The sequence below is a fragment of the Echiichthys vipera genome, assembly GCF_963691815.1.
Source record: "Echiichthys vipera genome assembly, chromosome: 10".
Taxonomy (NCBI): domain Eukaryota; kingdom Metazoa; phylum Chordata; class Actinopteri; order Perciformes; family Trachinidae; genus Echiichthys; species Echiichthys vipera.
Genome location: NC_139835.1, coordinates 31,416,191 through 31,434,166, shown reverse-complemented (window position 1 = coordinate 31,434,166; position 17,976 = coordinate 31,416,191). Strand labels below are relative to the sequence as shown.

Here is a 17,976-nt window from a genome sequence, read left to right as displayed (position 1 = left end):
CAGCGCGTCACGTTACCTTTGTGGTGTTTCACTTCGCGCTCAGTCCCGTCTCTTCACGTCCTCTCTTACTCTCTCCCTCTTCTTCCTCTGCATCCGTCTTCCCTTCCTGCTCGTGCCTCGATCTCGCTCTACTCCCCCCTCTCTCCCTCTCCCTCTCTCTCTCTCTCTCTCTCTCTCTCTCCTCCCCGGGGAGTTTGTGTGCGACGGTGTGACATCACTCCAGGATTTCCTCCCCTGTGCTGCCTCTCCTTCGCCATCTTAAAGCAGCTCTCTTATTGTCATGAATCTGTTCCTTCACCATATTCATCCCTTTGCTTTCTCTACCTTTGTCATTCTGCCCCTCTTCCCCTCTTGCTCTCTCCATCCCTGCGTCTCTCATAAGAGCATGTGGAGCTCATCTTGGTGTTTATCACGCCACCACCTCACAGTCACGAGTGCACACACACATGCAGCTGCACACACACATGCAGCTGCACACTGTAATCTTGTGCATGAAGACGGCGGACACGAAACCGTCCCCGGCACCCAGTCAAGTGTTTGAAGGCGATGCTAAAAATAGCCTTGCGCGCTCTCCTCGGGGGGGCTGCTCTCCTGCCGACCTCCTCCTCCTCCGTGTTTCTTTTTATAGCAGCACTTGCGGAGAGCAGAGACATTTATAGAAAGGACGGGGCACCGCGCGCTCTCTCTCTCTCTCTCTCACTGTCTGTTTTCATTCTCATCGCTCGCGTTCACTTCCCTCCACCTCCCACACACACGCGCGCACGCTCACGCCGCTCAGCTGCTCATTCTTTGCCCAAACAAGCCTCCATTCACAGCAACACCACTGGTTTTCTCAGACACATGCGTCTGCGATGAGGAGCAGGGGACGGAAATGTAAGCAGCAATGCTGGGAAGTGTATTAGGAGATAATCTAAAGAGGACTGAAAGCACCTGCTGCGTGTTTATGTGCAGTTAATGGGCCTCAGTGATGACGTCAGAGGAGACAGATGTAAAGAACAGGGAGCTGTCAATCACAAGACACTGATTCAACTGAATCCACTTCACATATTTGAGGATCACAACAAGAGGAGGGGAAATTTCCTGCTGAAAGCTAAATGAGAAGAACGCACCACGGTCGTATTTGTGTGTTAAAAAGACCCGTTTACAACCAACGCCATTAAAAACATGCATTAAGGGAGCTGTGGCATGTTAGTGTTATAATCACCCCATGGTCTTTTTCCCTGGGTCATTTTTCAGCATTTACACACATCAAATAAGCCACTGAGACAGTTTTTAATGTGACAACTATTAAGGTAGAAATCCAGGAGAGATGCTAACAGGCGGACGTGGCTAACAGTGGTTAGCTCGGGGCAGCACGGTGAAGGCATTCAAAGGTCTTTTTTAACCACTAATGCTGCTGAAAATAACAGCAAACCTCTGCAGCAGCATGAGAAGAGTCCCTACACACACAACAAAGCACCAATGGGCTCCTTCCACTGTAATGGACTTTACTATGAGAGGAGCTGGTACAGGGGCCAGTAGGTAAGTCTTTAAAACACTCTTTAATAAACTCTGGCTTCACTAACTACGCTGATGACGCTTTGTTGTGTGTGTGTAGGGACTCTTCTCATGCTGCTGCAGAGGTTTGCTGTTATTTTCAGCAGCATTAGTGGTTAAAAAAGACCTTTGAATGCCTTCACCGTGCTGCCCCGAGCTAATCACTGTTAGCCACGTCCGGCTGTTAGCAACTCTCCTGAATTTCTCCGTTAAAAGTTGCTACACCAAAAAAACTGTCTCATTTTAAATGAAAAGTATCAAAGTATCGGTACTTTTGACCTAAACTGATTTAAAACTACACGTGTCATGAATTCATAATCACCCAGAACCTGAATATGTTTGAGATATTCCAATGTGTGTGTGTGTGTGTGTGTGCATGTGTGTGTGTGTGTGTTGTGTGTGTGTGTGTGTGTGCGTGTGTGTGTGTGTGTGTGTGTGTGTGTGCGTGTGTGTGTGCGTGTGTGCGTGTGTGTGTGCGTGTGTGTGTGTGTGTGTGTGTGTGTGTGCGTGTGCGTGTGCGTGTGTGTGTGTGCAGGACCCACTCACCGTGAAGCTGTTGTTGACATTCTTGGTGCTCGACTCTGCAACGCTGGCATCCGACAGGTCCACCTCGTCAAAGATGAGGGACTGCAGAGAGGAGGAGAGAGGGAGGAGCGCAGAACGGAGAGAGAGAGAGGGCACGAGAGAGAGAGAGAGAGAGAGAGAGAGAGAGAGAGAGAGAGAGAGAGAGAGAGAGAGAGAGAGAGAGAGAGAGACAAAACAGCGTAAGGGTTGAACTTACTGGAACTTGTCCTCTAACGCAGGAGTGTCAAACTGATCCAGTAAAGCTCCGCTGTGGCTGCAGGTTTTCATTCCAACCAATCAAAAACACACCTGGTCCAACAAACCAACTGTGTGAAGACAGTTCAGGTGATTGCATGAGTCGAGTCAGGTGTGTTCTTGTGACAGTGGCCCTTTAGTGGATCAGTTTGACACACCTGAGACACCTACCTATGAAGAGAAGTGCCAGAGCGAAGCAGCAGAGACATGAGAGCGTTCAGAGTGACAGAGGAAATCCTCCTGATCTCAGATCTATACGTGATCTCAGAGCTCCGAGCTTCAAATGAGGATGGAGATGTGTCTCTAAATGATCTGTATCCTGTAACGTGGTCAAAATAAAGGAAACAGCAGGTGTGCATTTAGTCACTGATCCATTTAGAGCAGCGCTGTCAAACTCCAATTCACAGTGGTTTGGGCCGTTTTGTGGTGTTTTGCGTCTGTTTTTAGTCGTTTTGTCACATTTTTGTGGTGTTTTCATCTGTTTTTAGTAATTTTGTCACGTTTTTGTGGTGTTTTGTGTCTGTTTTTAGTAATTTTGTCACGTTTTTGTGGTGTTTTCCTCTGTTTTTAGTCGTTTTGTCATGTTTTTGTGGTGTTTTGCGTCAGTTTATAGTATTTTTGTCACATTTATGTGGTGTTTTCATCTGTTTTTAGTAATTTTGTCATGTTTTTGTGGTGTTTTCATCTGTTTGTAGTCGTTTTTCCACGTTGTTGTGGTGTTTTGCGTCAGTTTTTGGTAATTTTGTCATGTTTTTGTGGTGTTTTCATCTGTTTTTAGTCGTTTTGTCATGTTTTTGTGGTGTTTTGCGTCACTTTTTAGTCATTTTGTCACGTTTTTGGTCATTTTGTCACGTTTTTGTGGTGTTTTCGTCTGTTTTTAGTAATTTTGTCACGTTTTTGTGGTGTTTTGCGTCACTTTTTAGTCATTTTGTCACGTTTTTGTGGTGTTTTCATCTGTTCAATGATCAAACTTACATTCGCTGTTGTTGTTGTGGTTGATGTTTATTGTTGCAACCAACACTTTCACTTTCTAATTCTTTTAAAACAGCTCCCTCAAATAAGAAGAAGATTTTCTGTCAAATAAAACAAATTATACTTGACCTGAACAGTAACTTCTGTCATGTTTCCACCGTGGCAGCTCTGAGTTTTCCTTGTGTGTGTTTGTGTCTTTTCCATTTTCAGTTTATTTTATTGATCTTTTTCCCTTTAGTTCTTTTTCTGTGCATCTGTTTTTATATTGTTTGTATTAAAAGTATTGTTGCCAATACATTTGTTCTATTTTTGTTGTCTCTTGTTTTGTAAATTCTTGTTTTGTCACAACAACTTTTTTGTGTTTTTAACCAAGATTCACGTTCAAAACGACCATTGTTGCCTCCCTGTTAGTTTAGCTGAATCCATTTAGTTACTGGGCAGAAGTCTTTTCTTTAATGAAAGTGCAGTTTCATTGGCTGAAATCTAACAACATGGTGGACGGTCTGAAGGGGTTAATAACTCAGATAACTCAGTTGGTCCCGTTAAAACACACTGGTGAGGATTTCCCTCCTCCGTTTCCTTTGTTTTGACTCTGAATGAGAAGAGAGCGAAGGTAACAAGGCACCGGTGAATCCTGACGTGTTTTACTGAATCTCTATGTGACGCAGGAGCCGGAGCCCACTCCTCTGTGCAGACAGACAGACAGACAGACAGACAGATGGACGGACGGACAGACGGAGAGGAGAGGAGAGGAGAGCCAGAGTCTCCAAACAGGAACATGATATCCTCACAGAGCGGTGATGCGTAAGGCGCGCAGCTGAGCTCTTACAAGGGCCGCGGGCCAAAGAGCGATGGCGTCAAAGGAATGCCCTCTGACTGTGTGTGTGTGTGTGTGTGTGTGTGTGTGTGTGTGTGTGTGTGTGTGTGTGTGTGTGTGTGTGTGTGTGTGTGTGTGTGTGTGTGTGTGTGTGTGTGTGTGTGTGTGTGTGTGTGGGAGGAGTGAGCGGCTGCAGCTGTCACAGGGAATGCCCAGTTAACGACGCTCTCCCCAGGCCGGGCTGCAGGGACACCAGCCAGGCTTACTCACTGTGTGTGTGTGTGTGTGTGTGTGTGTGTGTGTGTGTGTGTGTGTGTGTGTGTGTGTGTGTTGAGGGAGCATGTGTCTCAGCACTTCCACATATGCCTACAAGTGTGTGTGAATGTGTGTATGAAGTAAAGTATGAATGGCATGCCAACACAAACACTGCCCCCCCTGTTCTAGCGCTCTTGGCCGCTGGACCACTGCGTCACGTGTGCGTATGTATGTGAGAACGTTCTTTGAACACACACACAAACACGCCCACACACACACACACACACACACGCACACACACACACACACACACTGGACTGTCTGGAGGGAAGCTGTGATGAAAGCTGACAGTGGATGGTGGACAAAGGCAAGCGCCCACACCCTCTGTTACCCACAGATCCAGAGCTTATCTCAGCGACCTCAACAAGCCTCTCCTCCACGTTTCACACCGGGCCATGTGGCTGTAACCATGGAGGGATTACTGAACGGGCCCCGGGGGTCAGGGGGTCAGAGGTCATGACTCACAAAAGGTCGCTAAAAAGCCCACAAATCCATCACAAAGAGGAGCTAAATGACCACAAACACACACACATGGACTTCAAACAGCAACAAAGAGACACAAACATTCACAAAGATGCCAAATGACCACAAACATATCTCAAAATGACCCAAAATGACTACTTAAAGAAGGAAAACGTCTACAAATAGATGCATAAAGACTGAAAGTAGACCCCAAAGACACACACAGACGGGCTACAACAACCCAAACTACAAAGTAACACAAAACGCAGAAGACAGACAAGTAAAATGTCTAAAAATAGATGCAACACGACTGCAGGGAGATGCATAATTACCACAGAGACGGCCTAAATAATAACAGAGACACACAATAACCACACAGAAAACTCAAACATCTATAAAAAAACATGCAAAAGGACTCAGGAGCACAGAAAGATGCATGTCAGGGCCCCGGAGCCTGCTCACAATCCCACCACGGCTTCAACATGTGCTCCACTGTTTGGACTGCGTGTTTAAACTGTTAAAGAGCTGAACACATAAATTCTACCGGGAGTGTTTAACCCGTTAATCAGGGAGGAGAGGGGCTTCTCGGACAAAGTGCGGTGCTGAGATGAAGCTGATGGATCAGAGAGGAGGTCGGGCTTCCTCGGCACAGGGCAGCACAGCCAGCCAGGCCCCCGTGGAGACGCCCGAGCGGATGGACATGTAGGGGAATGGGCTCTTATCTACAGAGGCTAACGTCCCCGTCTGGCCATGACGGAGAGAACTCGCTCACTCGACTGATCCTTAGCACAACACACAGCCAAGAAAACAAAGCATTACATAACTGTGTTTGTTATTTCGTTCTTCCAGCGTGGCCAGCGAGAGACTTTAAGCTGCAGGGAGAACGAGCAACACACAGCGTACAACTCTGAGAGCCACGGCCACGACCACGGTCCGCCCCGGAGGACGAGGTGGCTCCGCACATACCTGCCAACCCTGAGAGCCACGGCCACGGCCCCCCCGGAGGATGAGGTGGCTCCGCACATACCTGCCCACCCTGAGAGCCACGGCCCTCCCCCTGAGGACAAGGTGGCTCCGCACATACCTGCCAGCCCTGAGACCTCAAACATAGACTTTAGATCTTGTTTCCTGCACTCTGGTGACGTTAAGGGAATGAAAATTACAAAATAATAAGTAGACTAAAGCAGAATTTTAATGTCAAACACTAGGGCTGGGCAGTAAGCACCAAGTTACTGTTCCTCCAGATTAAATGTGCGCTGCGGAGCAACAACTCTGTCCACATTTTAGAGAATGTAATTCATATTTTTTTGCATTAATGATGTTTATTGTTATTTAATCAATTCAATTCAATTCAATTTTATTTATAGTGTCAAATCATAACAACACTTATCTCAGGACACTTTACAGAGCAGGTAAAGACCACACTCTATGACTTATTCATGATTTACACAGACCCAACAATTCCCCCGTAGAGTACGGTGGAGACGAAAACCTTCACTATAACAGACAGGAACGTCAGACAGACCCAGCTCTGTGGAGGACGCACATCAGTCTTGACCAATTATGATTATTTCAGCCCCCAGAGTAACGCACATCACTGCTGTGCAGCGTGTGTCAGAGGCAGGTTGTGATAATAAACGTGTTAAAACTAAAATGTTTCATAACTCAGGAGAAATACGGAAGAACTGTGACTCTGGGAGGGCAGGTATGATTTAAGGTAGTGCAGGTGTGGCCTTAGAGTGTGTACACGTGTGTTTTTCTTGCCTACATGCAGTTATATCTCTATTTATCCATATATATCCATATATATGTATATATACAGTTAGATCTATTATACTTTACAGTGCATTCATGTCATATGGTGATAAAAAGGTTCTGGATACTTAGTTTAGAGCCCCTTTTCCTCCCTACTGTCGAAATGACTCCCTGTTTATTTGTAATAATAATTAAAACATATGTTCACATGTTAAAACACATGTTACGTTCTCCTGACCCAGTAGCTCCGTATGGCATGAATGCAGCCCTACGGTGGTTATGTGGCCCCTGGCTGCGCTGTGCTGACCCGAATCCTCACTAGGCCTTCTTCAGATCCGCTGGCGCCCAGAGGAGGAGGGGAGCGCCGCGCGCCCGTCCAGCACACGGACAGAACTCGCCAGCACACGCGGCTTCTGGACACTCGGCGCAGCGCTCGCTCCTGCCAGCGTGCCACGGCGCTGCCAGACTAGCGCGCGTGCACACACACACACACACACACACACACATGTTTCAGATCAGGAAGGTTAGAAGCAAAGAGGAAAGAGACGTCAACAAGAGTTAAAAGTTCAAAACAAAAAGTTAAAAGAGAGCAGAGGTGAGGATAAAGCTCGGGAAGAAAGGAAGAAACTTATTATGGCGGTAAATCAATTAAGGTGATTAAGGAGGGGAAATAAAGGAGTTGGTGGAGTTTGGCGTTTAGCACATTTGTGGGGTTGGAGGACACTGACGAGGCAGCTCGAGCTTTTCCATCTAATCTACGGCTCCGTTCACACCGCAGGTCTTAACGCACTATTCTGATTTATCGCTCAAACCTGATTTTTGTTTGTCTGTTCACATTACGTCTTTAACTGTCTACAGATAACTGTGTGAACAGCTCATGCTCCTGAAGTGACCCATGCACAGTTGATCATTGATGACATCACGCCACAACGGTGTTTACAGAAACTAACACGGCAGCGGCGACCGGTGTTGAAGGACTTACGTATCCGATTCAGGATCACGTTTAAACGTGAACTGATTCTGTTTGGAAAATGTCTCAGATCCCGGTCACACATGAGAGGAAACATCTGATTCAGGTCACTTGGAGCTGCAGTGTGAATGGAGCCTAAGACGCACTCCCACTGTGCCTCCGTACCGTGCCCCAGCACGTTTCACGGCTAAAGTCTGGTTCCTTTGACCAGTGTGAGTGCAACCGTTCCACGTCTAGGAGCGACACGCTTGCCGTCCACGGCCCGTTTTGGAGAGGTGGGCTTTAGTAAAGCACGTTGTCGTGTACGAGCACGAGCGTGCGCACGTGTGTACAAGCACGAGGCCTACGGCGGTTCTGAGGTCATTTCCTGTGCGCCTGTTGGGACGTAGAAAAAAGAAGGAGGGACCATGCGCGGACATTTCAAACAATGGCGGTGAAAGGTTCACGTTGGTGTGATGCGGAGGTGGAGTGTTTACTGCAGATTTGGTCGATGAAAAGATTCAAAAACAGTCGACAAGACGCACAAAAACTCTGAGGTCTACGGAAAGATCTGGAAACTAAGCCACGCATCGCCATGACGTCATCAATGCGTGTGACGTGTTACGGCGTGATGACGTATAGGCAGCAAGAAGCATTCTCCGAGGCCCAGGTAGTGTGAGTACAAACGGGCCTGGAGGGGGGGACAAGGACCCTAAAGCACGGGGCACGGCACGGACGCACAGTGTGCCGAGTCAGTTTAAAGAGAGAATACTTTAGGGGCATTTATCACCTGTGGCTGTTCGTGTGTTGCACGGGACACGCTAGCTTACCTTGGCGTCTTTGGCGTAGTAGAGCGTGCGGCCTCTCAGTTTGAAGTAACGCTTTTTCCACCTCTGGAAGGAGCTGGTCTGTTTCAGCAGCAGTCCCTCCTTTATGCTCGTCTGGAGGCAGAAAAAAGACACAACATAAGTAAATAAATATAGTGTTTTACGGGGCGTCGTATCAACGAGGCTCCATCAGAAAACATGCGAGTCTTTCTCACGGACACTGACTCCAGAGGCCGAACACCCGCTTGTATTCATCTACAGAACGCTGTTTATATACGTGTGAGTCTGTGCAACGATTTTACGCATGGGAGACAAGGAGTCGGCACAGAGCGGAGAAGAAAGGAAAGCCATCACACACACACACACTACCCCTCATTTCTCTGAAAACACACTGTAAACACACATCACTCTCACTCAGCCCCGTCCCCCGGGCCGCAGGGAACCAGAACGACGGACGTAGGCGAAGGGAAGAGGAGAGAGAGAAGAGGAAAAGACGGCATCCCATCGACTGCTCCTGCTGCCTCAGACGTCTGTTGGTCTAAAACACAAATATGTCTTCCACCGTAAAAACAGATGCACATATTCGCTTCATGTTCCACACATCGGGAACATGCATGGTCATTTTTCTCTGGTGTTCCTGAAGCTCTGGGCGTCTTAATGGAGGATTTTTATCATTCTCCAGATCAATTCAGCACCAAACGTGTGAAACAAACGTCATCAACACAAAAACTGCTGCAGCAACTTATGAGACAATGGAGCTGAGAACGTACAAAGCTCTGATACGCGTCTTTATTTAAACTCATTCATTCATTCATCTTCAGCCTCTTGTCCCTGTCGGGGTCGTGGGGGGCTGGAGCTGACATCGGGCGTGAGGCGGGGTCCACCCTGGACAGGACGCCAGTCTATCACAGGACACATAGAGACGAACAGAGACAGACAACCATTCACACCTACGGGTGATTTAGAGTCATCAATGAACCCAACACCTGCACGTCTTTGGACTGTGGGAGGAAACCGGAGAACCCGGAGAAAACCCACGCAGACACGGGGACAACATGCAAACTCCACACAGAAGGGCCCCAGCCGGGATTCAAACCAGGAACCCTCTCGCTGTGAGGCGACAGTGCTAACCACCAGACCGCCCGTTAATTACTTTAAACATCGTTAATATTAAGAAGAACCAAAAAAAATCCATTCAGGATGGAGGGTCCGTCCCAGAAGGCTCCCATTGGCTCATACCCTCCATCCAATCCCCTCGTCCCCTCCCTCTCTGTAAACTCTGAGCAGCTAGCGATTAGCTTAGCAGCTCTCATCTGTTACGACGGAGAAGGAAAAGAGCGACACCAGCGAGCGGCACCAGCGAGAAACACCAGCGGGCGGCACCAGCGAGCGGCACCAGCGAGCGGCAGCAGCGAGCGGCAGCAGCGAGCGGCAGCAGCGAGCGGCACCAGCGAGCGGGAACAGCGAGCGACACCAGATTTTTTTGTTTGTTGAACAGGTCTTTCTTGTGTTTTATTGTCATAGAAGTTCCATAAACAGCCTCCATTAGTCTGAGCCAATAGTGGATTATGACTGTGAACGTCCTCGGGCTGAGAAACGCACATGTTAACACATGTTAGCATACGTTAGCATACGTTAGCCATGTGTTTTTAGCCGGCCGGCTTCTGACTCTGCCAGAGGGGGCGCGTGGTTGGGAGGCGAGGGAGGGGATACGAGCTCGGGGGGGGGGGGGGATCATGGGAGGGGTTTGGTGTGTGTGTGTGTGTATGTGGGGGGGGGGGGGGGGGGGGGGGGGTCAAATCTGTCTCAGGGGCTCAACTGATTTTCAGAACGTAGAACAGAAAACCACTTCCATGTGACATCTTTTGTCTCCCCCCTCACCCCTAAGAAACTTAAACAATCATGGAAAGACAGACAAGACATGAGATCTTCCTGTCTCCTATATATAGAGAACCAGCCTGTGTGTGTGTGTGTGTGTGTGTGTGTGTGTGTGTGTGTGTGTGTGTGTGTGTGTGTGTGTGTGTGTGTGTGTGTGTGTGTGTGTGTGTGTGTGTGTCACATCAAATGAAACCATCTCTCCATGTGACACACAGTACACACACTCATCATCATCATTACGACCGCACGATACGACCATACACAGCAAATACAGTGAAACATGGAGCAGATATAACACACACACACACACACGCACACACACACACACACACACACACACACGTCGGGCTATTTATAGCAAAGGAAGGCTGCTCTCTGAGGGAGAATTACAAACAGAGACGGAGGCCTGAAGCTGACATCCTGCCCACCAGCTGTGTCAACTTAAACACAGAGACACTGCAGCAGAGAACAGGCTCACTGTGGAAACACACACACACACACACACACACACACACACACACACACACACACACACACACACACACACACACACACACACACACACACACACACACACACACACACACACACACACACACACACACACACACACACACACACACACACACACACACACACACACACACACACACACACACACACACACACACACACACACAAAGATCAAAACCCCAAACAAAACAATTAGAAATATCAGGGCTCAGAAGTAACAGTTGCCAGGGCAACCATTTTGAGAAATTGGCCACCATGTCTCGTCCTTTGGTTGCCATTAGTGACAAACTCTTTTCAACCTCTACAGCAAAACCTGCACCTTGAATAAATGTATTTAATGTTTGTTGCATTAGTGATAATTAAGTATTTCTGCTGCAGTCAGACGTCGTGTTCATCGTGCACCGGCCAATTACTGACCAGCAGCTGAATGACACGTCTCTAAAATGGCTTCAGTCAACGTTTGCTGCATTAAATGTTCTGTTAAAAAGGTCTTTTTTATATCAGACATCAAATATGAAGGTGATGTTTCATGCTATCTACGGTAAACTGAACCTTTCACAGCCGGAGCGTTTGTGTCTGAGCAGAGTTAAATCCCCTCCGCCCGGCCGGAGCAGCAGGAGTGACTTTGCTCTAGTTGGATGTGCTATTTTCTATTTTGTCCCTCCTTGGCCTCCATAGTTCCTTTCCTTGTCTTCACCTCCTTCCTGTTGCCAAGTAGGCCAGAAGTGATCTATAAATAGCCCCTGTGCCTCTGTGCACAACTCCTCTCTTCTGCTAAATCGTGAGACACAGAGCCAGAGAGGAATGAGTAACCTGAGCAGCGTGTACCTCACACCCACACACACACGCACACACATGCACGCACACACACACACACACACACACACACAGGCTTATACAATGGACAAAGGCAGTTCAAATGGGTCCAGCAGCTGTGGTTGGTGGATAAGAGCAGAGCCGGAATTCCCTGGTCGGCCGAACGAAGCGAGCGGAGCAGGCCGACGTCCTGACTGTGACGATACGCAGACAAACAGCAGGTCAGACCGCGTGCTCACAGCGCTAGCTCACGCAACGCAGGACCTCGCCATCTATGAACTAAAGCTGGAGCTAACCAGAGTCAACAACACACTCCCCTAAACTAACGGGAGAGCCTCTCTCTCGCTCTGGCTTCATAGCTCCAGAGCGTCCAACACCAGTTCAGGGTTCACACTCTTTTCTACAGATCAATGTACAAACACACTTTCAGGGACATGATCCAGCCAAAGGACATGCAGTCCGGGTTATGACTTAATTATTAAATCATCTCTTACATGCTTAGAAATTAAGATAATCATTTTACTTTATTAGTGAAGTTACAATGAAACAAAAGTGTGTCGTCCGTTCACTGACGTTCACTCAGTTTTCAAAATAAAACCAGAAATAAAGAAACAAAACACTTGTTTTCTCAAACCACTCACGTTACAAATAAACTTATTATAACCTGGTGTCATACAAACATAAGCACGTAGGTCAACGACGTATGCTCATCAGCAGGTTCGTAAGATATCGTGCGAAAAGTTCAGCAGAAAGATTCGTACGATATCTTACGAACGGTGGTCACAAGACGGCGACGGACCGATATTGGACCACGATGACGGGTGGGGTTAAGCGTCAACACGACTCGGTCAGGATTAGAAAAACGGTGGTTTGACTTTGTACGTCGTACGTGTTAGCATACGTTAGCATAAGTTAGCATACGTTAGCCATGTGTTTTTAGCAGTGTAAACCAACGTAGAGACGCGCCAGAGGGGGCGTGTCGTTCGGAGGCGTGTCGTTCGGAGGCGAGGGAGGGGATACGAGCTTGGGGGGAGGAATCGTGGGAGGGGTTTGGTGTGTGTGTGTGTGTGTGTGTGTGTGTGTGTGTGTGTGTGTGTGTGTGCGGGGGGGATCTGCAGAAAAAGGCGTATGATATCTTACGAACGGTGGTCCCAAGACAGCGACGGACCGATCGTGGACAACGAGAGGTGACGGATGGGGTTAGGCGTCAAAACGACTCGGCTAGGGTTAGAAAATAGGTCGTGGTTTGACTTTGTCCGGGACATAAAAGTCAACGGGGAGCGACCCATGCTCGCCCGGGTGGAAGTCATAAATACGCTGAACACACACACGTTATAAACAAAACATAAACGACATGTTCCCCGTGTTTAAAACAGTGACTGGGAGCGTCGTGTGTTGTATACGCAGGTCAAGTGACGCCAAAGGGTCCCGACACAACGGCCGTATGTGACGAGTTGGTGAATATCCTTCCCATAATAAGGGGAGGGGCTTCACTTCTCTATACAGCATGTGTATCTGCTGCACACACACACACACACACACGCAGTGTACAGGACTGATGTGTGAGCCTGCCAGGAGAACCCCCCCCCCCCCCCCCCCCCCCCGTTGGGTGATCTCAGCTTGTGACTGATAAGACTAAACGGCTGTGGATGTAATTGGTGAGTCCATTAAGAAGACTGCTTCCTCCCCTGTCGTCACCCTGAGTGGATGCTGATTGGCTGCTCATGCACTCAGGCTCCGTAACACCTCCATTACCGACGCATCGGTCATTCCTGAGTAAGACCGCGGAGCCTGTGGAGCCGGGACGGTTCAGTCTTTTAGAGCCTGAGCAGTGTCCCGGTGCAGAGTGAGCCAGAAAACAACATAAAATAAAGGTAAATAAAGTTTACACGCCACGTTATAATCACACAGTGTGTTGTAACTCTTATCACACCGACTGAGCATATATGTAATGCACTGTATCCCGCTTAATGCCACTGGATAGGCAAACTCCTGACTGATCACATTTGGTCTCACTTTTAGGCGACAAATGCATCGATTATCATGCTCATTAATAATAAATAATTATTTTACACAGGGACGTACAGGTTTACCCATACCATCCTCATCACTTCGGGCCTATCTGTGATAACGATGGCACTGAGTGACGGCCGTGGGCAGTGTTTGTGTTTTTATGCAGTCTGATCCGGACCTGTAGGGGTAATGATTTCCATCCATCTATCATCTTCAACCGCGTGTCCCTATTGGACAGGACGCCAGTCTATCACAGGACACATAGAGACGAACAGAGACAGACAACCATTCACACCTACGGGTGATTTAGAGTCATCAATGAACCCAACACCTGCACGTCTTTGGACTGTGGGAGGAAACCGGAGAACCCGGAGAAAACCCACGCAGACACGGGGACAACATGCAAACTCCACACAGAAGGGCCCCAGACGGGATTCAAACCAGGAACCCTCTCGCTGTGAGGCGACAGTGCTAACCACCACCGCTGCCCAAGATTTCGTTTCCCCGTCACAAAAAAAAAACGATATCAGTGATCAGCTTTTCGGCTCATTCATAATCCGTGCATCCCTGGTGTGATATGTTTAAGTTTTCACAGAACATCCAGATGATCGTCTCTGGCGTACACGTTTCAAACATCACTTCCTTCTCCAGGCTCTGGACCGTAGAGGGGCTGACGGCGGCGGCAGTGGCAGTGGGCCTGAGCCTGCAGCCGTCTTGGCATGTCGTCCTCTCTGTTGGGTGTAATTGTACCTCTGCTCCCTTCCTCCTCCTCCTCCTCCTCTTACTCCCACCACATGCTCAAATCTCCCCATGTTGATGGGAAAATTACAATCCAGCAGTTCGGAGGGGGCAATCCTCCTGTCTGTGATCTCTTTTGTGCCACTGGACCACATGTACGGGTACACGGCCTGCAATTACCTCCGTCAGATTCAGCTTCAGCTCTGCACAGAGGAGGACGCAACTTCACGTTCTTCATGGTACTTAATTATGCACAGTTGCTATTTCTGCGAGCGACAGTGTGAGAGACACACAAAGTAACAGGTGAGACGCTTCTGCACACGCAGAAGAGCAGCACTGTGTTCCTCACAACCTCTCATCATGTGGCAAACGTCCTGCTTAAGGACAGTCTCCGTACAAACGTCCTGCTTAAGGACAGTCTCCGTACAAACGTCCTGCTTAAGGACAGTCTCCGTACAAACGTCCTGCTTAGAGTATAGAGTCCGTACAAACGATCGGAGAGGAAGAACAAGTGCTTTCTCAGGAGGAAGGACAGGTTACCCGAGGCTTCTGTCACATGTTTCTCCTGCTCATTCTTACCTGTTTGAGTGTTTTCCATATGAAATATGAGCGCAGGCGGCGGCAGCGGCAGGCTCCAGTTTGCCATTAGCTCTGCTTTCAGTCTACATCACGGCTCCCCAACCCTGTTCCTGGAGGGCCACTGTCCTGCATGTTTAAGGTTTCTCCTGCTCCAACACACCTGAGTCTAACACACCTGAGTCTAACACACCTGAGTCTAACACACCTGAGTCTAACACACCTGAGTCTAACACACCTGAGTCTAACGATTTACAAACCTGTAACGAGCACCAGCTGCTTTGTTAACGAGCAAATCATTAGACTCAGGTGTGTCGGAGCACAGAGAAACTATAACATGCAGGACAGTGGCCCTTAAAGAGCAGGGTTGGGCCGCCCTGGTCTACAGTATCTTAGGGCGCCCTCCCACTGTGTCTCCGCCCCGTGCCCCGCGCTTTACACTCCACCTCCGCATCACACCAACGTGAACCTTTCACCGCCATTGTTTGAAATGTCCGCGCATGGTCCCTCCTTCTTTTTTCTACGTCCCAACAGGCGCACAGGAAATGACCTCAGAACCACCGTAGGCCTCGTGCTCGTACACGTGCGCACGCTCGTGCTCGTACATGTGCAAACGTGCTTTACTAAAGCCCACCTCTCCCAAACGGGCCGTGGACGGCAAGCGTGCCGCTCCTAGACGTGGTACGGTTGCACTCACACTGGTCAAAGGAACCAGACTTTACCCGTGGAACGTGCTCGGGCACGGTACGGAGGAACAGTGGGAGTGCGCCAGTGTATAAGCTCTCATGACAGGAGAGGAGAGGCTCTGAAAAAGCTGTTATTCAACCTCACATATTAGAGCAATACAGTCTGATTTTACCACGTTTTGTGAGTCATTAACTGGTTAAATTATTCAAACGCATTAACAACCGTAAGTGCATTCACGAGATGAGAGAGGAAGAGAGAAATGACGTGCGGTCAAATCCCATTACCCTGCGTCTGTCCAGAGCAGAACATCAGGCAGGCAGGGATGAATAACAGCCAACAGTTCAACACCAACAACTCTGCACAGCCGCCAATATATTGATTCGCCACGATGGGTTTGTAAGTGGCTATCAACAATGAGTGTAGTTAGCCCCGGATAGCCGTAAAGATTTCCGTTGCATCCTCATGTACTGTCACCCGCCAACGACGGAGAGGAAACACAGCCACAGAGCTACGGTCCAGTGTCAGGAGCGTGAGGAGACGCACTCTTACTGTTGTTGTTCCTTCTGTTTAATGCAGCCTCAGGATCCCCCAGTTAGAGCTGGTTAATGTGGCCCGGGAAAGGGAAGTTTGGGGTCCCCTGCTGGAGCTGCTGCCCCTGAGACCTGACCCCGGATAAGAGGCTGAAGATGAGATGAGACCTTAGACGTACGTGTGTACCAGGATATTTTGATGTATGATACGATTCCACTGAACGACGAGAAACGATCGAAAATGCTCTGTAAAAGTGCAATAAAGTAGTCGTTACGTTTTACATTTCTGCAAACATGCTGAAAGTATATACACACACACACACACAAACAGAGAGACAGACACACACACACACACAGAGAGACCGACAGACAGACACACACACACACACACCTTCCACCAAAGCAGCTGTCTTAAACGCAGCATTGCCATGGAGTCGACCAATAACAGACGAAAGATGTGGTTGTCTGTGGCAACCGAAGAACTAGAGAGATAGTGGACAGAGAGGGATGGACACAGACACACACACAGACACACACACACGCACACACAGACACGCACACACACAGACACAGACACACACACACACACACACACACACACACACACACACACACACACGGTCCAGAGCTCTGCAAACAAGCCGGTGGAACAACACTCAGTGAGTCAGTGTCTGCGTGATCCATTAGTACCTCTCATCACACACACACACACACACACACACACACACACACACACACACACACACACACACACACACACACACACACACACACACACACACACACACACACACACACACACACACACACACACACACACACACACACACACACACAAAAACCCACTGACCCACACGACAACAACCCGGAGACCTTTGTTAGCACTAAGTCAACGTGCTAAACACACTAATACAATTACAGCGAGTGCTTTATACCGTTGTGAGCGCAGCATGAACTCATGCCGCTGTGACATGCGGCCTGCGTAGGACAGACCAAGTCGACCCGGGCTCTCCACCAGCCGCTGCAATTAGCATCCCCTCAGTCCACGGACGCTGCTGCAGCCGGTGCGCACGCCGTGACTCGTGTCTGCACGACTTTCATCCACTTTCAAAAGTCCAGAGGCAGCAGGTGCACGGAGAAGTACACTCACAATGTCCTGTGTGATCAAGTTATTACCTTTATAACTGTCTTATTATCGTGTGTGAACGGGTTATTATCTTAATAAATAATTACCTTATTATTTTTATTATCTTAACAGACAAGAAGATAAAAGCATCACCTTGTAAAAAGTGTCCCAAGTCATATTATATGATCAGATATCTGATATTAATGAGCTGGATCAGATATCGGATGAATGAGGCCGATGCAGGAGTTCCTTTTTGCTTAAAATCAAACGCAGCACGTTAATGAAGCCGTTGTTTGTTGTTTCAGGCAGCTGCTTTATTTTATATCACATTTGAAAACATCTGTTTGCACTTTACATGGAAGTGTGATTTATTTATTTTTGCTGCTAATGCACACTTAATAATATTAAGTACATTTACATCTGTGTTAACTTGTTACCTTATTTTTTAACAATACTAAATGTTTATGTCCAGCCGATCACCCACATGGACAGGAGGGTCGGATCGGTATCAGGTAACGGCCGATTCGCTCAGATCAGGTAACTGTTTCGGTTTCTGGATCGGTGCATCTCTAATTATAAGTGAAGGGGTCTTTGGCTCAATTGAAGTAAAACATCTAGAGATCAGAATCCAGAACCGGCAACAAGTT

The 17,976-nt window shown here is 48.2% G+C and overlaps 1 protein-coding gene across 3 annotated transcripts in view; it reads right to left on the bottom strand.

The window, feature by feature from the left end:
- Positions 1-17,976, bottom strand: part of dgkh (diacylglycerol kinase, eta) — a gene marked incomplete at its 5' end in the record, with an annotated part of 70,257 nt that overhangs the window by 48,413 nt on the left and 3,868 nt on the right. For all 3 annotated transcript variants that reach the window (XM_083922010.1, XM_083922009.1, XM_083922011.1), the window contains 2 exons: positions 2,083-2,163; positions 8,456-8,566. In XM_083922010.1, coding sequence (XP_083778136.1) covers positions 2,083-2,163; positions 8,456-8,566 — 192 coding nt within the window. The remainder of the gene's footprint in view (positions 1-2,082; positions 2,164-8,455; positions 8,567-17,976) is intronic.